The sequence below is a fragment of the Protobothrops mucrosquamatus genome, unplaced genomic scaffold (assembly GCF_001527695.2).
Source record: "Protobothrops mucrosquamatus isolate PMUCROS unplaced genomic scaffold, P.Mucros_1.0 scaffold882, whole genome shotgun sequence".
NCBI classification, from domain to species: domain Eukaryota; kingdom Metazoa; phylum Chordata; class Lepidosauria; order Squamata; family Viperidae; genus Protobothrops; species Protobothrops mucrosquamatus.
Genome location: NW_015387136.1, coordinates 225,784 through 251,454, shown reverse-complemented (window position 1 = coordinate 251,454; position 25,671 = coordinate 225,784). Strand labels below are relative to the sequence as shown.

Sequence of the window (25,671 nt, the reverse complement as noted above, 5' to 3'; positions counted from 1 at the left end):
GCTAGAAATGCCTGGTCTATATTACTAGGTAAAAATAAAAAAAGTTACAGTCGTATGTTATTATCTTATTCTATTGAGCTTAAATAAAATAGGGTTAGCCATTGAGAAATCAATGCTTTTCTTCTTTTTTTCCACCCCCCCTCTTTCCCCCTACATTTTCCCCTTTTTCTTCTCCTGCCATTGTTTTCAAAAAACTATTTTTTTCTATTTTATATTTCGATAAACTAATAAAATTTGTAATACCGGAAGTTGAGATTCCTTAAAAAGCAAACAGGCGATAAGGAACGAGCAAAGGCAGGAATGGGGAACAAGGTTGCAGAAACGGATTTAGAATAGAATCCAGCTGGAAGGGACCTTGGAGGTCTTCTAGTCCAGCCCCCTCCTCAAGCAGGAGAACCTACACCATCTCAAGACAGGTGACTGTCCAGTCTCTTCTTAAAAATCTCCAGGGATGGAGCGCCCGCGATTTCCGAAGCTGTTCCACTGGTTAATTGTCCTCCCTGTCAGGAAGTTTCTCCTTAATTTCAGGTTGCTTCTCTCTCTGATCAACTTCCAACAGGTGTAATAGATTTAATCCACCCTGTTTATTTATTTATTTGTATCGATGCATGCATATAATAATAATAATATCTGTAATACCATCAAACATCCACATCTGCCTATCCCAGGTCCTTGGGAAGGACTCGATAGGTAGACAAAATGCCAAATCCAGTCTGAACATCTGGCTGACTGTGCGATGATCCATAATAATAATAATAATAATGATGATGATGATGATGATGATGATGATGATGATGATGATGATGATGATGATGGAAGGGACCTTGGAGGTCATCTAGTCCAATCCCCTGCTCAGGCAGGAAACCCTATACCATTTCAGACAAATGGCTGTCCAGTCTCTTCTTAAAAACTTCCAGTGTTGGAGCATTCACCGCTTCTGGAGGCAGGTAGTTCCACTGGTTAATTGTTCTAACTGTCAGGATTATTTCCTGTGTTTCTGTCCCTGCCACCCTCATAGCGTGGCTCCCGTCGGTCCGAAATGCCAATAATCAAATAAGTGCAGTAAAAACCTGCAGGTTTTCAAATCAGCCAGCTTGCTGCAAAATGCAGATTTGCAGAGGTTTTTCTCCCTGCACCCCAATTTTTTTGTGTGTGTGGGGGGGAAACCCCCTCATTCTCTTCCCCAAATTCTAACGACAACTCTCATTGTTCGTAGAATTATGCCTAATTTTAAGGGAGCAGAACAGAACAGTGCAATGACGTGGTAAATCCTGGCATTTTGTTGCTGTCCCACTGGCTGGGCTCCCCAGCAGAAACCCTCGATTGGGTATAGGAGTCTGCTGCTTGAGCAGGGGGCTGGACTAGAAGACCTCCCAGGTCCCTTCCAGCTCTATTCTATTGTAAAGAGGGTCATGCTGGAAAAGAGGAGAAAAAAAGGGCTCTTGCCAAACTGCCGGGTCTTGAAACGTCAACGCCGCCGCCGTTTTTTGTCCCAACCTAGCCAGCGTCTTTGGGGATGCTCCAGATGTGTTTCCTATTGAGAGCAACAAAGGTGCAAGCTTTTTTTTTATTAAAAGTTTTATAAAAATTACAATATAATCCTTCAAATAAGCAGAAATCTTGGCCATTTCTGCTAAGTTTGAGACTTTAAGCGTCCATTCTTCTATAGTAGGCAAGCAATCCTTCTTCCAATATTGCCCTACTAATAACCTTGCAGCTGTTATCAAATTCAACATCAAGTTAATTTCTTTAGCATCACAATCTGTAATAACACCCAACAAAAATAATTGTGGAGTGAACTTTATCTTTTTCTTAAAAATCTGTTGAATGTTCCACCAAATCTTAATCCAGAAAGCTTTTATATTTTTACCAAGGTGCAAGCTTGAAGCATTCGATTCTAGAGACTTCTCTGCAGCTCCCATCCAGAAAGCAAAAATATTCTTGTCCACCAATGCCGATCTCTTTAGAGGTGAGAAACAGTAAAATGGAGAGACCACAAAGCTGCTTTGTGGAATATTTGCAGCTAGCGGTGGGCATTTGGCGGATGTCCTACATCGATCGATCCATCAGTCAGAATAGAAGTGGAAGGGACGTTGGAGGTCTTGTAGTCCAACCCCCCCCTCCCTGCTCAAGCAGGAGATCCTCTACCATTTCAGACAAGTGGCTGTCCAGTCTCTTCTTAAAAAGCTTCCAGTGATGGAGCACCCGCAACTTTGGATAATGCAGTTTCATGTTTCCGACGCAATTCGCCCGCAGCCTCTTGGTAGGTTAGACAATGTTCTTCTTTGCATGTTATCACAGACTCGTATTTTTTGTTTTGTTTTGTTTTAAAAAAAAATCTCTTAAGACATTTAAATGATGGTGGCTTTTTGGTTGTCTGTAGTGAAATGTGGGAGATAATTGCTCTCTCTCTTTTTTTTCTAAGTGCTAACCGGTCTCCGGTTCCCACTTGGAGTGCGCGGCAGCTGTGAAATGTAGAATAATTACGGATGATCCTGCATGGCTGATCTCGTTCTGATTTGCGTCTCTCTCTCTCTCTCTCTTTCCTTTAAAAATATCCTGGTGGGTTGTGGGCTGCCTAGTTCCATTCTGCTCCTGAATATACGTGATCTTTATTTTTTTAAAACAGCCCCACATATTTATTTCTACTCGGCCACGCAGGGGGGGCCGTGGTCTCTTCTGCTCTCCAAACACTCTGCGGGAGAAGGGGGGGAAAATGGAGGGTTCGGGTGGCAAGAACGAAGGAAAAAGATAAATAACAGAGCTGGAAGGGACCTTGGAGGCCTTCTAGTCCAACCCCCTGGTCAAGCAGGAGACCCTATACCATTTCAGACAAATCTTTATAACACTTTATAATGCCTTGGTAAGCCCACACCTGGAATACGACATCCAGATTTGGTCATCACGATGTAAAAAAGATGTTGAGACTCTGGAAAGACGGCAGAGAAGAGCAACAAAGAGGATCAGGGGACTGGAGGCTAAAGCATATAAGGAACGGCTGCTGGAATTGGGTATGTCTAGTTTAATGAAGACAAGTACGAGGGGGGACATGATAGCAGCCTTCCAGTATCTCAGGGGCTGCCCCAAAGAAGAGGGAGTCAAGCTATATTCTCCAAAGCGCCTGAAGGCAGGACAAGAAGCAACGGATGGAGAAACTAACTAAGGAGAGAAGCAACCTTGTAATAAAGAGAAACTTCCTACAGTTAGAACAATTAACCAGTGGAACAACCTGCCTCCAGAAGCGGTGAATGCTCCAACACTGGAAGTTTTAAAGAAGAGACTGGACAGCCATTTGTCTGAAATGGTATAGGGTTTCCTTCCTGAGCAGGGGGTTGGACTAGATGACCTCCAAGATACCTTCCAATATTATTATTATTGTTGTTATTACTACTACTACTACTACTACTATTACTATTGCTGTCCAGTCTCTTCTTAAATACCTCCAGTGATGGAGCCCCCACAACCTCTGGAGGCAAGCAGTTCCACTGGTTATTTGTTCTTACTGTCAGGAAGTTTCTCCTTAGTTCCAGGTTGCTTCTCTCCTTGATTAGTTTCCACCCGTTGCTTCTTGTCCTGCCTTCAGGCGCTTCGGAGAAGAGCTTGACTCCCTCTTCTTTGGGGCAACCCCTGAGATACTGGAAGGCTGCTATCCTGTCCCCCCTCGTCCTTCTCTTCCTTAAACTAGACATCCCCAATTCTAGCAACTGTTCCTTATATGTTTTAGCCTCCAGTCCCCTAATCATCTTGGTTGCTCTTCTCTGCACTCTTTCTGTGTGTTTCTATCTTTCTGTTGCCCTCTCGCTACCATCTGTTTGCTCTCTCCTCTCCTTTGGGGCAGCCAGGGGGCTGGAGAAGGGCTTTTCAGGCTCTTGAGCAGAGTGTCCAAAACATCAGCCCTTTTTGGCCAAAGCCGTTTCCCCAAAAGTTACTTTTAGAAAAAGAATGGCTAGCTAAACAAAGAAGAATTAAGAGTAACTGAACTTGTTTGAACAGGGAATGGGAATGGCCGTCCCTCAGCATTACAACTGGTTATTATTTTTTAATAATAATAATAATAATAATAATAATAATAATAATAATAATAATAATAATAATAATAATAATAATAATAAAAAGTTGGAAGGGACCTTGGCGGTCATCTAGTCCAACCCCCTGCTCAGGCAGGAAACCCTACACTATTTCAGACAAAGGGCTGTCCAGTCTCTTTTTAAAAACTTCCAGTGTTGGAGCATTCACCGCTTCTGGAGGCAGGTTGTTCCACTGGTTAATTGTTCTCACTGTCAGGAAGTTTCTCCTTAGTTCTAGGTTGCTTCTCTCCTTGATCAGTTTCCATCCGTTGCTTCTTGTCCTGCCTTCAGGTGCCTTGGAGAATAGCTTGACTGCCTCTTCTTTGGGGCAGCCCCTGAGATACTGGAAGGCTGCTATCATGTCCCCCCTCGTCCTTCTCTTCATTAAACTAGACATCCCCAATTCCAACAACCGCTCCTTATGTTTCAGCCTCCAGTCCCCTGATCCTCTTTGTTGCTCTTCTCTGCACTCTTTAATGTCAGATACTGTATTATATATATTCCTTATTATTCTGCGATTCTAGATTTTACATTAGTTTTAACTAATCAGAACAATGGGTTGGGTTTTTTTAGCGTTTTTTAAATGCATCGTTCCTCATTTATTACAGGCGGTCCTCGACTTAAATGAGCACAATTGAGCCCAAACTTTACATTGCTAAGTGATCTTTGCGCCCTTGTACAACCTTTCTTTGCCACAGTTGTTACGCGAAGCGCAGTTGTTACATTAGTAACACGGTTGTTAAGTGAATCCGGCTTCCCCCCATTGACTTTGCTTGTCAGAAGGTCGCAAAAAAGGGATCACATGATCCCGGGGGGGACGCTGCGACCATCATAAATACGAGTCAGTGGCCGAGCGTCTGAAGGTGCGACTGCGGGGACGTCGCAACGGTTGTAAGTGTGAGAAACGGTGATGAAGTCGCTTTTTTCCACGCTGTGGTTAACTGTTTGAGCAGTCACTAAACGAAGTGTTGTAAGTTGAGGCATAGCTATACGGAAGGTTCTAGAAGATACTTAAAAACGATTGTCTCTTTTTTTTTTCCTTTCTGCTGGTTCATGGCCGCAGTCAAGTTACGTGATTAGATTTGAAAAAAAAGAATGGTGCATTTGCTTTGCGTCAGGAGATAAAATACGATTGATGATGCTGGTGTGTGCCCCTCCTCCTCTCCCCCCCCCACCCTCTTATCTCCCCCTCCATCCATGAAAGGGATAGAGATGGAATTTTGTGGCTTGATTTTGGACTGGTAGCATTAAAAGGGCTGGAGGAGGGGGCCTTGGAAAGTCACACACACACACACACACACACACACACACACACACCAGCAAACCCATTGCGGTTGGCAGCTTTGAGGTGGGTAGATCACAGCTTTGAGTCACTTTCCTGCATTTGGGGGGGGGGGCTGCAGCACAATCAATGCATCAAAACCGATGCTGACTTCCATCCAGTGTCGCTGGCTGTGAGTTGGGTGGCTCCATCAACCTGTTTAAATAATAATAATAATAATAATAATAATAATAATAATAATAATAATAATAATAATAATAATAATAATAATAATAATAATAATATAGAAAAAGTCATAGAAAATGATAAAGTTAAGCTGCTCTGGGACTTCAGAATTCAAACAGACAAGCACCTGCAACATAACACCCCAGACTTAACAATTGTCGATAAGAAAGACAAAAAAGCCTGGATAGTGGACGTGGCAGTGCCTGGAGACAGCAGAATAGACGAGAAAGAACTGGAGAAGATCACAAAACACAAAGACCTACAAATAGAAATAGAAAGACTGTGGCAAAGGCAAGCAAGGGTAGTACCAATAGTCATAGGCGCCTTGGGTGCAATCCCAAAACAACTGGAGCACCACTTGGACACCATCATCGGCATTGACAAATTCGCTATTAGTCCATTGCAAAAGGTGGCCTTACTAGGAACTGCTTCCATCCTGCAACGAGATCTGTAATTTATTTTATTTATTTATTTAATTTTTACCCCGCCCTTCTCCTTACGGACTCAGGGCGGCTGACAGCCTTGTAATACCATCAAACATCCACATCTGCCTATCCCAGGTCCTTGGGAAGGACTCAATAGGTAGACAAAATGCCAAATCCAGTCTGAACATCTGGCTGACTGTGCGATGATCCATAATAATAATAATAATAATAATAATAATAATAATAATAGTTGGATCTCCTTTTGCAGGTAAGAAACACCTGTGTAAGGTAGGATAGGATAAGAATAAGAAGAGAAATAGAAGGCTCCACACCCATTTGCACCACCCAGGTGACCCTGAGGACACATATAAAACTCCAAATGGCCTCAAAGACCCTCTAAAACAAGGGTCTTCAGACTTAGCCCGCTGGCTGAGGAATTCTGGGAGTTGAAGTCCACGAGTCATAAAAGGGCCAAGTTTGAAGACCCCTGCTCTAAAAGAAGGCAAATGACCAGCTGTCTGCAAGGCATATAAATTCTTCCATTCCCCACCGTCCAGTCAGAGCTGAAGAAGCTTCTGGGATGAGAAGCGAAACGTCTTCAAAGAAAAACAAGAAAGTCCAGTTGCCTCTTGAAAAAAGCACCTTTGGGACAAAGCATAACTTGGATGACTGAGAATCTCCGTAGACATTCATCGTGTACATGTGTGTGAAAGAGGACATATGATGCTTTCTGTTGCTCACTTCTAGGAATATATACAACAGCCTAAGCTGAGTTGGAATTAATATTCTTTACTTTTTTGTGTGTGATTTACTGTGCTGGTAAACTAATGGATGTTGAAAACAAATGGGGCGTTGATCCGATGGGCCTAGCTGCCATCTTGACTGTTTTTACTTTAATCTGGGTGCACTCCTGTGGTTAGCTGATAGTTCAGGCACAGTCAAATCAATTTAATAGATCATTTGAGAGTAAAAATATCTGTTGATTCCCCAGTCTGTTCCATCCAGATTTATGCCGCTGGTAAAATTTATGTCAGTTGTGCCGAGATGCAATTTAACCCTTTTGCTTAAATTTGCATCCTTTACCTTGTAACGCACGTAGGCCAATGACAAACAATTTCAGCCGATATAAAAAGACCAGCTGCAACATTACACCAGTATTATAAATGAGCCGCGATGACATATCCTAAATCATGCATGGGTCTCTTTAGGGAATGTGATGGTAGTGTGAGGATGAAACCAGAATGACAAATGTTTTCTTCTGCCGAATGGAGATTCAGAAAAAAACCAAAAGTCTGGCTTTATTTCGCAAACTCCTCAACTGGATCAAGTCGTTAATTAACCCAGGGATTTGTCCAAAGCTGGATTTTGATTTGTGGAATTTGGATGAGACAATATATCACCTCAATATAGTCCCAATTACTCACCGGGAAACTCAGCCAGCAACAGACTCAACTGCTCACGGTTGTGAAAAAAAATAATACAAAAATGCTACAGCCGTAACTTTTTTTCCTTGACATTTTTAAATATTTCAAGCCATTTTTGTAACAGCATTCTAATCATCACAACTTAAAAATCAGAGATGATCACATGACCCCGGGGGGACACTGCAACTGTCATAAGTAAGAGTCAGTTGCCAAGCGTCTGACTTTTGATCACGTGACTAGGGGGATGCTGCCGCCGTCGTAAATGTGAAAAGCGGTCGTAAGTTACTTTTTTTCCAATGCCTTGGGAACTTCAAACCGTCACTAAATGAATAGTTGCGTACGTTGAGGACTAGCTGTGTTCTTTCCAGCTTTGTGCAAATAAGATTCTCACAGCTGTGAGCCGGTTGTGGCATGTTGAGTGAAGGATGATAATGAGAAAACACAGGTGTGACTTTAGGGAGAAATTATGCCGGGTTTGAAGGAATGCCGTCCAAATTAGGTGACGCGAATGGCTGGCTTCAAAGAGAAGCAAAGAGTGAGTGGACGTCAAAGAGTCCATAATGTTTGATGGTGCATTGGCACTTCAAAAGAATGTCAAGAAAATAAGGGGTGGAACTCCTTTTGCAGGTAAGAAACACCTGTGTAGAGTGGAGTGGAACGGAACAGAATAGACTAGAATAGAAAATATGGAATGGAATAGAATAGAATAGAATAGAATAGAATAGAATAGAATAGAATAGAATAGAATAGAATAGAATAATACAGTTAGAAGGGACCTTGGAGGTCATCTAGTCCAGGGGTAGTCAACCTTGGCTCTTTTATGACTCGTGGACTTCAACTCCCAGAATTCCTGAGCCAGCATAGTTGAAGTCCACGAGTCATAAAGGAGCCAAGGTTGACTACCCCTGATCTAGTCCAATCCCCTGTTCAGGAAGAAAACTCTATACCATTTCAGACAAATGGCTGTCCAGTCTCTTCTTAAAAACTTCCAGTGTTGGAGCATTCACTTCTTCTGGAGGCAGGTTGTTCCACTGGTTAATTGTTCTAACTGTCAGGAAATTCCTCCTTAGTTCCAGGTTGCTTCTCTCCTTGGTTAGTTTCCACCTGTTGCTTCTTGTCCTGCCTTCAGTGCTTTGGAGAATAGCTTGACTCCCTCTTCTTTGGGGCAGCCCCTTGAGATATTGGAAGGCTACTATCCTGTCCCCCCTCATCCTTCTCTTCATTAGACTTGACATACCCAATTCCAGCAACTGTTCCTTATATGTTTTAGCCTCCAGTCCCCTAATCATCTTTGCTGCTCTTCTCTGTACTCTTTCTAGAGTCTCAACATCTTTTTTACATCATGGTGACCAAAACTGGATGCAGCATTCCAGGTGTGGGTAATGTAGCCAGCTGAGGCAATCCTTGTGCTACTGAACAATTCTTCTACGTGTATTCTTAAAATTCTATTCTAGAATTCTATTCTTATTCTATTCCTATTCTATTCTAATTCTAATTCTAATTCTATTCTAATTCTAATTCTAATTTATTCTATTCTAATTCTATTCTATCCCTATTCTAATTCTAATTCTATTCTATTCTATTTTATTCTATTCTAATTTTAATTTATTCTATTCTATTCCTATTCTATTCTAAATCTATTCTATTCCTATTCTATTCTAATTCTATTCTAATTCTAATTCTAATTTATTCAATTCTAATTCTAATTTATTCTATTCTAGTTCTAATCTAATTCTAATTCTATTCTTATTTCCATTCTATAGTTCATCCAGGTGTTGTTCAGTTAAGGCGTTTTTATCATCTCTTCTGACTTGCCCTTTATCTGAATTCCTACTTGTGATAATTAAGATAAAAAAGACAGCATGAAAGCAGACAAATTCTTAGCAAAGGCTCATCTGGATTTTTCAATGATTGATCAGCAAAGTCATTAAACCATCTCAAAATCTTCTCTGCTACCTTGCTTAAAAAAAATATCTCTGGCTGTTTGAAACTATGGCTAGATTTATTATGATCAGATTTATTCCACCTAGGATTGCTTATCTACTTCAAAAAAATATTAAAAAGTAGACACGCCAATCACACGAGCAAACACACAGAGAGTTGGAACCTCAGTGGACAGCTAACATCACAAGAAGAGAACCATTCTACTTTTTTAATAAGTCGGTGAGATTTTCCCCCCCCTAATCAATAAAATTGTTTACAAAAAGGAGCACATTAAATTAACCCTGGTTAGAATCTGTCCCTCTTGTTTGATCAAGGAGAAACTTCCTGGCAGTGAGAACAATTAACCAGTGGAACAACCTGCCTCCAGAAGCGGTGAATGCTCCAACACTGGACATTTTAAAGAAGAGACTGGACAGCCATTTGTGTGAAATGGTATAGGGTTTCCTGCCTGAGCAGGGGGTTGGACTAGATGACCTCCCAGGTTCCTTCCAACTTTACTACTACTACTACTACTACTACTACTACTAGTAGTAGTAGTAGTAGTAGTAGTAGTTTGGAGAAATAGGAGAAGAGAAAGAGAATGGATCTGCGGCTAGATCCAGAGAACAAGGAGTTCCTTGGAATATCCTGGAAAAAACTGGGAATTGCTGTCAAGACAGTAGAGATGAATCAGTGGCCTTCATTAGCTAACTAGCCAGTAGTCTTGGACCCCAGGTTGTTCCACTGGTTAATTGTTCTAACTGTCAGAAAATTTCTCCTTAGTTCCAGGTTGATTCTCTCCTTGATGAGTTTCCACCTGTTGCTTCTTGTCCTGCCTTCAGGCGCTTTGGAGAATAGCTTGACTCCCTCTTCTTTGGGGCAGCCCCTGAGATATTGGAAGGCTGCTATCATGTCCCCCCTCGTCCTTTTCTTCATTAAACTAGACATACCCAATTCCAGCAACCGTTCCTTATATGCTTTAGCCTCCAGTCCCCTAATCATCTTTGTTGCTCTTCTCTGTACTCTTTCTAGAGTCTCAACTTCTTTTTTACATCGCGGTGACCTAAACTGGATGCAGGATTCCAAGTGTGGCCTTACCAAGGCATTGTAAAGTGGTATTAACACTTCACATGATCTTGATTCTATCCCTCTGTTGATGCAGCCCAGCACTGTGTTGGCTTTTTTGGCAGCTGCAGCACACGGCTGGCTCCTATTTAAGGGATCGTCCACTAGGACTCCGAGATCCCTCTCACAGTTACTACTATTGAGCAAGGTACCCCCTATACTATACCTGTACATTTGGTTTTTCTTGCCTAAATGTAGAACCTTACTTTTTTCACCCTTGAATTTCATTTTGTTAGATAGTGCCCAGTGTTCAAGTCTGTCCAGATCCTCCTGTATCCTAAGCCTGTAACTTCTGGAGTGTTGGCTATTCCTGCCAGCTTGGTGTCGTCTGCAAATCTGATGAGTTCCCCATCTATCCCCTCATCCAAATCGTTGATGAAGATGTTGAAGAGCACTGGGCCCAGAACAGAGCCCTGGGGCACCCCACTACACACCTCCCTCCATGTAGATCTGGTGGTGATGCTGCCGAACCCACATTTTTCTATCTTTTCTCTCTTTTCAAGCACCGCAGCCTAAGTCGGGTTTCTACTATGGAAATTAAGGCCACCCGGTTGAGTTTCACGGCAAATGTTGACCGTACGTTTATGGCAGCTAAGTTGCGTGATGTTGTGGTTATTTCTGTGTTTTTTCTCTCAAATCCTAAAAACTTTCAATCTTCTGCAAAAGAATTAAATAAGGCTGGGTAATAAAACTCTTTGTTTACTCGGCTTTCCGCTTTATTTCTCTTCCCGTCTAATTTCCCAGCTGGCCCAAAATCCAGAGTTGTTTGTATTCCTTTCACAAGCCGCAGCTTGCGATTTTGTGACTGTCCTCTCTCTCTCCCGCTCCCCCCTTCATTTGGGGATTAAAATTTTAGTCAAAATCGCTGCGTGTCCACTTTTTAATGCCGTGAAAATAACAAGCAGTGGCGGGTTTTTTTCTGCGCGAAATAAATTACGCGCTAGTCATTTCCAGCGGTTTCGTTATTGCTCTGTTTAATTTGAAAAGAAAGCGGGGCTCAAATGTCTTCCCTAAATGTTCTTTTTGGGGGGGGGTCTGGCAAAAAGGGGAGCTTGTGATCAAACGGGCTGCCGGAAGTCCTTGACTTTTACAACCACAGCCCACCCCCCAAAATTTCCATTTTGGCCCCAGTTGTTAATCACTGCAGTTGTTAAGGACACTGCAGCCATCATAAATGTGAGCCACTTTGCCAAGCACCCCAATTTTTTTTTTTTTTTAAAAAAGATTTTATTGAGTTTTATAGGGTTGGGGATAAAATAGGATCGGGATGGGGGTTAAGGTTTAGGGTGGGGTTAGGATCAGGATTGGGATTAGGACAAGGTTGGGATCAACATTGGGCTTATCCCCCCAATAACATTTTCAGTGTTTAGCAAACAGACGATTGTCCGGGTGCACGTGTTCAGTTAACAATAGTTGATATAGTGATAAATAACTGTAGTAAGTGTAATAAACGATAATCATAAACAGTATCAGTTAAGTCAATGCAATATTCAATGGTGAAAAAAGTAAGGTTCTACATTTAGGCAAGAAAAACCAAATGTACAGGTATAGTATAGGGGGTACCTTGCTCAATAGTAGTAACTGTGAGAGGGATCTCAAGAGTCCTAGTGGACAATCACTTAAATAGGAGCCAGCCGTGTGCTGCAGCTGCCAAAAAAGCCAACACAGTGCTGGGCTGCATTAACAGAGGGATAGAATCAAGATCAAGTGAAGTATTAATACCACTTTATAATGCCTTAGTAAGGCCACACTTGGAATCCTGCATCCAGTTTTGATCATCACGATATAAAAAAGATGTGGAGACTCTAGAAAGAGTACAGAGAAGAGCAACAAAGATGATTAGGGGATTGGAGGCTAAAACATATAAGGAACGGCTGCTGGAATTGGGTATGTCAGTTTAATGAAGAGAAGGACGAGGGGTGACATGATAGCAGGGTTCCAGTATCTCAGGGGCTGCCCCAAAGAAGAGGGAGTCAAGCTATTCTCCAAAGCGCCTAAGGGCAGGACAAGAAGCAACGGATGGAAACTAATCAAGGAGAGAAGCAACCTAAAACTAAAGAGAAACTTCCTGACAGTGAGAACAATTAACCAGTGGAACAACCTGCCTCCAGAAGCGGTGAATGCTCCAACACTGGAAGTTTTCAAGAAGAGACTGGACAGCCATTTGTCTGAAATGGTATAGGGTTTCCTGCCTAAGCAGGGGGTTGGACTAGATGACCTCCAAGGTCCCTTCCAACTTTACTACTACTACTACTACTACTACTACTACTACTATTATTATTATTATTATTATTATTATTATTATTATTATTATTATTATTATTATTATTATTATTATATAATATCTGATGCTGTAACCTGAGGTTTGCACTAAAGGTTTTGTTATTGAACTATTGATTAACCCAGTCACCAGGTTGCTTTTTAAATACTCAAATGTAAAATTGAAAAAATAATAAAATATTTTTTTTTTAAAAAAAAGAAGAGATGGGACAACCATTTGTAAGGAAATGGGATAGGGTCTCCTCCTTGAGCAGGGGGCTGGACTAGATGACCTCCAAGGTCCCTTCCAACTCTTTTCATTGTGATAGTCTGATCCTAGCCTTCAGATTCGCCCACACATCGCTCACTGTGCTTCTCTCCTTCCAGTCTGAAGTCATCTCCCCGTCTTCTGCTGACTGCTCCAAGCTGGACTTCCAGTTCTCCCCCATGGAGCTGCTGGACCCGGCGGCTTCTGGAGACGTGTGCAACGGCAGCACGCCGGAGGGGAAACCGAGTCCCTTCAACCCCGAGGTCCTAAACATGACAGCCGAGGAGCTGCGCCTCCGATACCTGGGACCCCGCCGGTCAGGTTTTTTCGTTCCCGTCTGCACCACCTACCTGCTGATTTTTGTGGTGGGGGCCCTGGGCAACCTCGTGACCTGTCTGGTGATCATCCAGCACCGCTTCATGAGGACGCCCACCAACTATTACCTTTTCAGCCTGGCCATCTCGGACCTCCTGGTGCTTCTGCTGGGCATGCCGCTGGAGATTTACGAGATGTGGAGCAACTACCCCTTCCTCTTAGGGGCCGGAGGCTGCCGCTTTAAGACCCTGCTCTTCGAGGCCGTCTGCTTCGCCTCCATCCTCAACGTGACGGCCCTCAGCGTGGAGCGCTACATTGCTGTGGTCCACCCGCTCAAGGCGAAGTACGTGGTGACCAAAAACCACGCCCAGAAGGTGATCGTCATGGTGTGGGTCCTCTCCGTTGTCTGCTCCATCCCGAACACCAGCCTACACGGGATACAGACTCTCTACGTGCCCGGATGGGGTGTGGTACCCGACTCGGACACCTGCACTCTGGTGAAGTCCCCCTTGATCTACAACCTCCTCATCCAGGTTACCACCGTCGTCTTCTTCTTCGTCCCCATGGCCATCATCAGCGTCCTCTATCTGCTCATCGGCCTGCAGCTGCGGAAGGAGAAGCTTCTGGAGGCTCTGGAGGCCAAATCGGGAAGCCGGTCCGACTACCACAACCTCCGTCTCCAGCAGAAGAAGGCTCGGCGGAGGCAGGTGACCAATATGTTGTGTAAGTTGAAGGGGGAAGGGCCCCGAGGGTCGAGAACCGGGATCGGGCATCTGAGGAGGCTTCCAACTGGGTTGACCTGTGGAAGAAGAACAGGCTGGTGGGGTTGGTTTCCGAACGTTTCGTTACCAGGCTAGGTAACATCTTCAGTGCTAGAAGGGAGGAGGAGGAGGAATGTGGGGTCCTTGGCGCTCTCTGAGCTTGCTTGTTTTCTTGTAGACGTTTCGTTACCCAGCTAGGTAACATCATCAGTGCTAGAAAGGGGTGGGGGGGACAGGAGGAGGAGGACAACAACGATGGCTTGGGAGTCCATGCTGCTCTCTGAGCTGAGCTTAGTGGCTTTTTTTGCAGACCTTTTTTTTTGGTATATATTTTATTAATTTTTATAGAATAACATTCTTTAGTATTTAGCAAACAGCGTGTTGTATTTAAAAAACAATAATAATTAGTTTCTATGTTTTCACAATCAATATGTTAGTTAATAATATGTTTCTTACATCTTCACTTCACCCGATGGTCGTCTTCTTACTAATACATATTTAATGTTACACAGTACATATCACATTTCTTTCTCTCTAACTCGTTTTTCTAGCCATTGATAAAAATCGTCCCATTTTCTAAAACGGGTCCCCAACCCCCCGGTCCGTGGATCGGTACCGGGCCGCGGCATGCCAGCAACCGGTCCGCACAAACAAGGAAAGCCCCATCCACAGGTTACAGGCAGCACACAAAACAACACACACATACTCCGGTCCGCGGAAAAAAAATCTCTCCACAGAATCGGTCCCTGGTGCCCAAAAGGTTGGGGACCTCTGCTCTAAAGTATACTGAATCTTCTTTCTCTTTTATCTTCAATGTCAGCCTGTCCCTTTCTGCACAATCTAAGATTTTCTTAATTAGTTCTTCTTCCGTTGGTAGGTTTTCATTTTTCCAATATTGAGCAAACCACTCATGATTGAACTCTCCGTGGTTTTCTTGCAGACGTTTTATTACCCAACTAGGTAACATCATCCGTGCTAGAAGGGTTTGTGGAGAGGAGGAGGAGGAGAACTGGGGGGTCCTTGGTGCTCTCTGAGCTTGACTGTTTCCTTGCAGATGTTTCATGACCCAAACTCGGTAACATCATCAGTGCTAGAAGGGAGAAGAGTTAGCACTCAGCTTTGCAGCACTGATGATGTTACATAGTCCGGTAAAGAAATGTCTGCGAGAAAACAAGCAATCTCAAAAAGTACCAGGAACTCAACAGTTCTCCTCCTCCTCCTCCTCCTCCTCCTCTCTGCAAACCCCACTCCCTTCTAGCACTGATGATGTTACCTAGTTGGGTCATGAAATGTCTGCAAGAAGTCAACCAAGCTGAGAGAACCACAGTTCAACCTTGAGCTACAGAGATTCTCTTCTACCAAGATTGGACATCTCTGGACTAGATGATTCTCCATAATTTCTTCCAATTCTGGGGTTCCAGGTGAGATTTTCCCCAAACACCCCTGGAACAGGATCACCAAACTCCTCGTTTAGGACTGACTTCCCCATGTCTGCAGATAATCCTCGACTTAACAACCATTCATTGAGCGAGCGTCCAAGTTACAGCTGTCCTGGTTCCGACAGATGAAACTCTTCGAAAGAACTTCGAGGCGTTGTTTACCTTAAAGAATCTTTTATTTTGAGTAGCTTAATATCGGCACTGCGTAATCGAAGCCAAAAACTGAATTCCCCTCCCCTGAGCACATAGTATCAAAGCACAATTCCCTCCTCCAATTAATAGTCATAAATCACACTCCCTAATTAGCTTGAAGCGCCTGGTTACAATAACCTTGATCCTCACACTAGGTTTAGTGTTGTTATGTCTAGCTGGCCTCTCGTTCACATCCCCCCTCCCAGCATCATCTAACTCTGAAAGCAAAAGGTAAAAGATGGCTACATTTGTCTCTGTTGTCCATTCAAAAACATCCAATGTTGGCAGCGTGACAACACCAGCATTAAAAAGCATGACGTAGAGCCGGCCCTCGCCACTTAATGACCGTCGCAGTATCCTCATAGTCATGTGATCAAAATTCAGGCTAATAATAATAATAATAATAATAATAATAATAATAATAATAATAAAGTTGGAAGGGACCTTGGAGGTCATCTAGTCCAACCCCCTGCTCAGGCAGGAAACCCTATACCATTTTGGACAAATGGCTGTCCAGTCTCTTCTTAAAAACTTCCAGGGTTGGAGCATTCACCGCTTCTGGAGGCAGGTTGTTCCACTGGTTAATCCATTTATGACAGTTGCGGTGTCCTGCGGACGCAGGATCCCCACTTGCGACTTTCCCAGTCGGCTTCCGACAAGCGAAGCCAATGGGGCAAGCTGGATTTGCTTAACGACTGCGCGATTCGCTTAACAACCAGGCCAAATAAGGTTGTAAAATGGATCATAATTCACTTAATGGATCATAATTCACTTTCTCAGCCATGGAAATTCTGCTCCCGGACGTGTCATAAATCAAGGGCTATCTCTAGTATTCCCTCCGGTGTTTTATCTATCAATCTTCTAACCTGGTTATTCAATTCCAAAGCTTGCCGAGAACTCCGCTCCGTTCCGGGCAGAATGAAGCCTCAGCAAGCGACGCAAGGGAGGGAAATTGTGAACACGATATCGGAGGGCAGAACTGATGAGCAATTCGCTGCCAAGCTTCAGCACACACGCTCACCGCTATAAGTATTATTGTATGCAAATGCATGCAAATGCACGCAAAGCACTTATCCTCTTTCTATTTTTATAGTGCCATTTTAATACTTAAGACGGGCTCTATTTGTATCGTATTTTCTAAGTGAGCCGCTAAGAGTCAGTTTGATGGTGCAGGCATACAAATGTGCCTATTAAATGCATCCAGTTTTGGTCAGCTTGCTATGAAAAAGATGCTGAGACTCTGGAAAGAGTGCAGAGAAGAGCCACAAAGATGATTAGGGGTCTGGAGGATAAAACATATAAAGAACGGTGGCAGGAATTGGGTAGGTCTAATTTAACGAAGAGAAGGACGAGGGGGGACATGATAGCAGTGCTCCAATATCTCAGGGGCTGCCCCAAAGAAGAGGGAGTCAAGCTATTCTCCAAAGCACCTGAAGGCTGGACAAGAAGCAACGGATGGAAACTAATCAAGGAGAGAAGCAACCTGGAACTAAGGAGAAACTTCCTGACAGTGAGAACAATTAACCAGTGGAACCACCTGCCTCCAGAAGCGGTGAATGCTCCAACCCTGGAAGTTTTTAAGAAGAGATTGGACAGCCATTTCTCTGAAATGGTATAGGGCAGGGCTTTTCAACCTTTTCACCCATTGTACCACTTTTAGGATATGGCAGCATCTGAGTACCACCAGTCACCTAGCAAGGTGTCAAAAAACTTGATGACCCCCCCCAAAAAAGGAAAAAAGTGATAAAGTACAGGTAGTCCTCGATTTACAACAGTTCGCTTAGTGACTGTTCGAAGTTACAAGGGCACTGAAAAAAGTGCCCCCCAAGCCACAGCCGAGCAAGACACCTGCCTGCCCGCCCGGCGGCACTCTTCCTCCTGTCCGAGGTTTCCATTGTTGTGAGCATTTCTGTTGAGGATTGGCAGCGGGGGTGGGGTGGGGGGGTGTTTGGTTTTTATTCCCCCCCCCCGTCTGCTGGGTGGTTGCAGCAGGTTTTGGTCCCTTCACATGACCCTGGGACACTGTGACTGTCATAAATATGAATCAGTTGCCAAGCATCTGAATGTAAATCACAAGACCCTGGAGAGGCTGTAACATTCCAGCTGATCGGCGCTTCTTCTGGGCTCAGCGGAAGCACCAGGATCAGCGCCGAGGTTCAGCTGGATCCTGGTGCTGATCCTGGTGCTTCCACTGAGCCCTGACAGCCCCGAAGAAGCGCCGATCAGCTGGAAAGCGGCACTGATCCTGGCGCTTCCGCTGAGCCCTGACAGCCCTGCAGCTCTAGCCGTCTCTCGCTCAGACTTGTGCGGTGCTGCCACCGGTTCAGCCCATTCCCCTCCCCCGCTGCCACTTTTCTAGGATGGTCGCGTACCACCTGCCAGGTGCCAATGTACCACAGGGGGTTCCCCTACCACTGGTTGAAAAGCCCTGGTATAGGGTTTCCTGCCTGAGCAGGGGGTTGGACTAGATGACCTCCAAGGTCCCTTCCAGCTCTGTTATTCTGTCTTAAAGTCTACATTTCAGCAGGAAAGCAAAGCGGCTGATTTGAACAGCCTTTCAAGTACGTGTCACTGCTCGAATTGTGTTTCGCCCCTACAAATGAGTTTCCCCCCTGCCGGAGGGAAGAAACGGGCGAACAAAATTGAAGCGTGGCAATCAGGCAGAAAATTAGAGGCTGCTGGCAGACCCGGAAAAAAAACGCAGCATTGCGAAACATCTTTGGCATTTTCACAGCCTACATCCGAACAAGCTGAACCTGGTAATTGAATTAACCCCGGAGTCTCTCCGTGAGATTGATGGGCGTTTTTTGAAATCGGATGAATAAACGTAAAAAGACATAAATCAACCTCTTTTTCCTGAGATGGCCCAATGCGGGCAGCCGTATACCGACAAGCAGGTTGGATTTGCGCAGCACACCAAGAGATACACTGCACACTGAGAAAGATAGCCCCGGGTTTATAGGCTCCAAAGTTGCTGGGGCTGTGTAAATGCAGATTTGGAGATAACATTTGCCTCCAGAAGCTGTGGATGCTCCAACACTGGAAGTTTTTAAAGGAAAGATTGGACAGCCGTTTGTCTGAAATGGGATAGGGCTTCCTGCCTGACCAGGGGGTTGGACTAGATGACCTCCAAGGTCCCTTCCGAGTCTGTTATTCTGTTATTCTTTTTTCCTTCCTTCCTTCCTTCCTTCCCTTCTTCCTTCCCTCCTTCTTTCCCTCCCTCCCTCCCTCCCTTCTCCAATACTGGAAGTTTTTAAGAAGAGACTGGACAGCCCTTTGTCTGAAATGGGATAGGGCTTCCTGCCTGAGCAGGGGGTTGGACTAGATGACCTCCAAGGTCCCTTCCGAGTCTGTTATTCTGTTATTCTTTTTTTTCCTTCCTTTCTTCCTTCCTTCCTTCCTTCCTTCCTTCCTTCCTTCCTTCCTTCCTTCCTTCCTTCCTTCCTTCCTTCCTTCCTCCCTCCCTCCCTCCCTCCCTCCCTCCCTTCTCCAAAGCTGGAAGTTTTTAAGAAGAGGCTGGACAGCCCTTTGTCCGAAATGGTATAGGGTTTCCTGTCCGAGCAGGTGGTTGGACTAGATGACCTCCAAGGTCCCTTCCAATTATTATTATTGTTATTATTATTATTATTATTATTATTATTATTATTATTATTATTATTATAGTGAGCATTCAAAGTTGCAACAGCACTGAAAAACGTCATTTCGCAATCAGTCCTCGTCTTTATGACTGTTGCAGCACGGTCTCACGATCAAAAATTGGGGTGCTTGGCGACCAGCATGCATTTATTACAATCATGTGATCACCATTTGCGATCGCCGTCCCAGCCCAGCTTCCGACAAGCGAAGTCGGTGGGGGAATCTGGATTCGCTTAATGAGCAAATGATTTCCTTAACAACTGCAGTGACTCCTTAAAAAAAATATGGCACAAATTGCCTACACGTCCCTTAACAACTGCTTTACTTAGCAGGGGAAACTCCATTGTGGTTCCAATTGTGGTTTGTTAAGTTGAGACCTACCTGTACATCTATAGAAAGGACGTTGTCAGAACGCCAGATAAGACGTGTAACCAGAATATTAGACTGTTGCTAGGAAAAGGGAAAAAGGGAGAAGTTGAGAGATAAGGGAAATTTTGGTCACCTAAATATAAACTACTTGGAAATCATAAATAATAGTGTTAATTGGAATATTGATGGGAAATTAAAGCCTGGAAGGGGGGGGGAAAGCAATAACAGGACATTGATTCTATACAAGGATGAAGTGCAAACGCAATTAAGATACGTATATGCTAAAAATTATTGATAACTGTAACGAATACATTTTTATCTAGATGATGATGATGATGATAATAATAATAATAATAATAAAGTTGGAAGGGACCTTGGAGGTCATCTAGTCCAACCCCCTGCTCAGGCAGGAAACCCTACACCATTTCGGACAAATGGCTGTCTAGTCTCTTCTTCAAAACTTCCAGTGTTGGAGCATCCACCGCTTCTGGAGACAGGTTGTTCCACTGGTTAATTGTTCTAACTGTCAGGAAGTTTCTCCTTAGCAGATATTAATGGGAAAAGAGAGGAAATATTTGATGTTGTAACATGAGATTTATACTTAAGACTTATGTCTGGAGGCAGGTTGTTCCACTGGTTAACAGTTAGAACAATTAACCAGTGGAGCAACCTGCCTCCAGAAGTTTTTAAGAAGAGACTGGACAGCCATTTGTCCGAAATGGTATAGGGTTTCCTGCCTGAGCAAGGGGTTGGACTAGATGACCTCCAAGGTCCCTTCCAACATCATCATCATCATCATCATCATCATCATCATCATCATCATTATTATTTACACTATTGAACTATTGATGCAAAATGAGAAAATCAATAAAATATTATCAAAAGTAGCCATGATGACCCCAGAACATACATGGCAATGTCATGTATGAAGTCGCGTGCCCTGCTTTGCCTCTCCCTGTGGATGCTCAGGGCAAGGGCCCAAATGTCAGAAGGGCCACCCCTTTCCCACAAACTTGCAGGCAGCAACATAAATCATGTGAGAAAGGACCAAGCTAGAGGTGAACCACTTCCATATTTTTGCCAGCAAAACTTGTTGGGCTGGGTCCATGAAGAAGCAGGGTTTGAATTTTATTTTATTTTTGTTTGATTTCTTTGTGCCCCGTTTGTGTTCACTCGGCAGTGTTCACTCGGCAGTGAACACGATCCAACTCCTCTTCCTCCACTGATTTTTTCCCCCTGCAAGGTGGGTTGGGCTGTGAGAGTGCGTGACTGGCCCAAAGTCACCCAGCTGGCTTTCATTCCTAAGGCGGGACTAGAACTCACCGTCTCCTGGTGACTGGCCCAAAGTCACCCAGCTGGCTTTCATTCCTAAGGCGGGACTAGAACTCACTGTCTCCTGGCGATTGGCCCAAAGTCACTCAGACGGCTTTCAGGCCTAAGGTAGGACTAGAACTCACAGTCTCCTGGTGATTGGTCCAATGTCACCCAGCCGGCTTTCATTCCTAAGGCGGGACTAGAACTCACCGTCTCCTGGTGACTGGCCCAAAGTCACCCAGCTGGCTTTCATTCCTAAGGCGGGACTAGAACTCACCATCTCCTGGTGATTGGCCCAAAGTCACTCAGACGGCTTTCAGGCCTAAGGTAGGACTAGAACTCACAGTCTCCTGGTGATTGGTCCAATGTCACCCAGCCAGCTTTCATGCCTAAGGCGGGACTAGAACTCACAGCCACCTGGTGATTGGCCCAAAGTCACCCAGCTGGCTTTCAGGCCTAAGGTAGGACTAGAACTCACAGTCTCCTGGTGATTGATCCAAAGTCACCCAGCCAGCTTTCATGCCTAGGGTGGGACTAGAACTCGCAGTCTCCTGGTGATTGGCCCAAAGTCACCCAGCTGGCTTTCAGGCCTAAGGTAGGACTAGAACTCACAGCCACCTGGTGATTGGCCCAAAGTCACCCAGCTGGCTTTCAGGCCTAAGGTAGGACTAGAACTCGCAGTCTCCTGGTGATTGGCCCAAAGTCACCCAGCCGGCTTTCATGGGTAAATCAGGACTAGAACTCACTGTCCTGGTGATTGGCCCAAAGTGATTGGCTCTACAATCCTCCTCCTCCTCCTCCTCCTCCTCCTCCTCCTCCTCCTCCTCCTCCTCCTCCCGGCATTGATGATGTTACCTAGTTGGGTAATGAAATGTCTGCAAGAAAACAGACAAACCCCACAGTTTTAACCTTGGGCTAGCTTCTCCATTGATTGGCTAGAACGGAGGAGGTTCTTCTCCATTAGCCAATCAGTCCCAAGCTTTTCCTCCCCGATAACTCTGCTTCCCTGTCCTTGTCCCCCCAGTCGTGCTGGTGGTCGTGTTCGGCATCTGCTGGGCCCCCTTCCACACTGACCGGCTGGTCTGGAGCTTCGTCACTCACTGGACTGACCGGATGCAACACATGTTCCAGTACATTCACATCATCTCGGGGGTCTTCTTCTACCTGAGCTCGGCCGCCAACCCCGTCCTCTACAACCTGATGTCCAGCCGCTTCCGTGAGATGTTCAAGGACGTCATGTGCCACCGACGCTTCCAGAAACTGGGCTCCCACAGGCGCTCGCCCAGCAGCGTACGCACCACCGTGCGCAGCACCGTTTTGGAGCCTCTCCCAGGCGGCCACGGGCTGCCCCTGTCTGACCCAGAGGACAACGAGGGGGACCTTGCAGGGGACAACGTAGACGAACGAGAAGACCCGTACCTCTGAGGGCTTTCCCCGACCGATCGGTCGCGTCGGTTGCCTTTCACGCCAGGCGCTGAAGTTTGCGGCTGGAATATGTCCTGGACTTAACAACAGTTTATTAAGTGGCCGTTATTAAATTACAACAGCGCTGATAAAAGTGACTTAGGACTGTTGGGCTGTGGGTTCGATCTCCGAGCTTGATGATTGGGCTGCAAAGATTTTGTCTCCGTTCGGGGTGGAGGGACATCTTCAACGTGCTTGGAATCGTGCTCGTCTGTCAGAGCACTGGCCTTTAAATACCTTTATGTCTGATGTAAATTGGTACAATTGACTTAGGGCCGTTTTTACATGTCTGACTGTCGCAGCGTCCCCGGGGTCACGTGATCAACATTCGGACGCTTGGCAACTGACTTGTATTTATGACAGTGGCAGTGTCCCCCAGAGTCACGTGATCCCCTCTTGCGACAAGCAAAGTCGACAGGGAAGGCCAGATTTGCTTAACGACCTTAACGGCTGCGGCGATTCGCTTAGCAACTGTGGCAAGCAAGGTCGTAAAACGGGGCAACGCTCCCTTCACTGTCTTGCTTAGCAACGGAAATGTTGGGCTAGGCGGCGGTCGTAAGCCAAGGACTACCTGTGCAGAATAACAGAGTTGGAAGGTTCCCTGGAGGTCTTCTAGTCCAACCCCCTCGTTCAGGTAGGAGACCCTATAATACCAGTGATGGCGAACCTTTGAGAGACCGAGTGCCCAAACTGCAACCCAAAGCCCACTTCTTTATCGCAAAGTGCCAACACGGCAATTTAATCTGAATTTAGTTTTAGTTTAGGAAAAAAAACAACTTGTACATTAACATCTTTTGTCTTAAAAGAAAAACAGAATAACAAAGCTTTCAGTGATACAAACAGCTTTTTACTGAAAGGTAAAACGTTTGCATTTGGCACGCTTTTGAACAATTAATGTGATTTTTGCTGTTGTATGCCTGCTGATCATTTGTCTAACTTTGGCTTATACTTTGTAAGTTTGAAAGCAACACACGCAGCACTCAGGTCATCTGTTAGTCTTGTTTCTGGTGTCAGATTTGATATAATTCAAAGATGAAAAGAGTGTGCTCGCTCCAGAGGCTTGTTTTGGCTAGGAAGGGGCTTGAGAAATGGCTTTTTCCTGCAAAAGCTTAGCCAAAGAGTGAGGCGCCCGTGCCCACAGAGAGGGCTCTGAGTGCCCCCCCTCTGGCACGCGTGCCATAGGTTCGCCACCACTGCTATATACCATTTCAGACGAAAGGATTGTCCAATCTCTTCTTAAAATCCTCCAGTTGTCATGGGTCTGAAAGAAGAAGCTTTTCAAAAAACTTTGAGGCCTAGTTTACCTTAAAGAATCCTTTTATTGCTACATAGCTTCGGCACATACATAATGAAGCCAAAAACTGAATTCTCCTCCCCTCAATCACCCGTAACAAAGCATAACTCACTCCTTCATTTAACAGTCATCAATCACGTTCTCCAATTAGTTTGAAGTGTGAACTTTCCCTCCCGTAACTCCTCTGGTTACAACTGACCTTGGAAATACTGTACTGAAATATTGTTATGGCTAACTATCCCCCCGAGTACATACTTCCCCCCCCTCTCTTCTAACATTGTCTGACTTTAACTCCAGAAGTGTGATACCCAGGTTAAATAAAACATGTTTGCTTCTTCATATATTGTCAAGCAAGAACATCCGATGTTAGCAGCCTTGACACCAGTGCTGGAGGACCCACAACTTCTGGAGGGAAGTTTTTGCTCCATAAATTGCACCCATCCACGACGAACCGAATTGATAGAGCAGCTAGGCCGGTAACAAGCTTTAAACTAACCAAGCATGGCAGGTTGTGTGAACGCAATTGTGTGAATCCTTAACTGAATTAAAGGTGACGCGGGAACCACACACACAAGGGAATGTAAACACTTTGGGGGGAAGGAGGACAGAATCCTGATACTTTGGCTTATTATGATCCCAAGGTCAGAGAAGATGGCTGGCATCGCATAACGAATAAATGACCCATTTGTGTGAAAATTGTGTCATTCTTCCTTTACGGGGAGACCTCGACTCACACCCTTTTCATTTCGTGACCGTTCAAAATTACAACGGCACTGAAAAAAAGTGACTTAGGACCGTTTTTCATGCTTAACCACCTCATGGTTGCGGCATCCTCGTGGTCGCCTGATAAAAATTCAGACCCTTGGCACCTGACTCGTATTTATGACAGTCGCAGTGTCCCCCAGGGTCACACGGTCCGCTTTTGGGACCTTCTGACAGGCAACGTCAATGGGGAAGCTAGATTCATTTAACAACCGTGTTCCTAACTTAAAAACAGCAGTGATTCATGGCAAGGAAGGTGGTAAAATGGGGCAAAATTCACTTAACATGTGTTTTACTTAGCAACAGAGAATTCGGGCTCAACTGTGGCCGTAAGGTGAGAGCTACCTGTCGCTCTTATATTATCTTCACCCTTAAATGTTTTGCAGGTGACTGTTAATTGTTAAAAGGGATTGCTGCCTGTTCTCTTTCTGGAATGAAAACGAAGCTTGATACTCTTTACACCTTGTGAGATTGATCTGTCTCCAAAAGGAATAGAATAGAATAGAGCTGGAAGGGACCTTGGAGGTCTTCTAGTCCAGCCCCCTACTCAAGCAGGAGAATCTATACCATCTCAGACAGGTGACTGTCCAGTCTCTTCTTAAAAATCTCCAGGGATGGAGCGCCCATGATTTCTGGTGGCAAGCTGTTCCACTGGTTGATTGTCCTGTTTCTGAGGCAGCGCGATTGCAAAGAGAGAGAGAGAGAGAGAGAGATCAAATTGTTGTTTTCAATCTTGAGTGCAGAACCAGAGGGAATTTCAGCAATTTTTTTTTTTAAGATAACACAATTGTAGATCAGACGTTGCTTGCATTCACGAGATCGGTAATGAGCTAGCAGCTGTCCACACACAACAGAAAGAAAAGAAGAAAAAGAAGGACATTGTGATTCAGCCAGTCTTTAGTGGTTTTTCATTTCCTCACTTCAAAAGGGATTGCAATCCTCCTCCCTGGATTTTCAATGCATAATAATAATAATAATAATAATAATAATAATAATAATAATAATAATAATAATAGTAATAATAATAGTAATAATAATAATAAAAAAGAGAAATATTAAGACCAGAATAGAAGAGCCTAATGCCGGTTGCAGCTCAGCATTGTGACTCTTCCTGGCTGACCACACAC

General features: G+C 44.5%; 1 protein-coding gene across 1 annotated transcript; it reads left to right on the top strand.

Annotated features, from left to right (window-relative positions):
* The first annotated feature begins 13,177 nt into the window (after positions 1 to 13,177).
* Positions 13,178 to 22,449, top strand: NMUR1 (neuromedin U receptor 1). Its single transcript, XM_015819284.1, has 2 exons — positions 13,178 to 14,036; positions 22,049 to 22,449. The coding sequence occupies exons 1-2, from the start codon at positions 13,178 to 13,180 to the stop codon at positions 22,447 to 22,449; spliced, it is 1,260 nt and encodes a 419-aa protein (XP_015674770.1).
* Positions 22,450 to 25,671: the final 3,222 nt, after the last annotated feature.

What these genes read in the sequence shown, in the direction of transcription:
- NMUR1 (XM_015819284.1), top strand. Translation starts at nt 13,178, where the DNA reads ATGGAGCTGCTGGACCCGGCGGCTTCTGGAGACGTGTGCAACGGCAGC. An exon ending in GCAGGTGACCAATATGTTGT is followed by an intron (nt 14,037 to 22,048) that starts GTAAGTTGAAGG and finishes TTGTCCCCCCAG; the next exon opens with TCGTGCTGGTGGTCGTGTTC.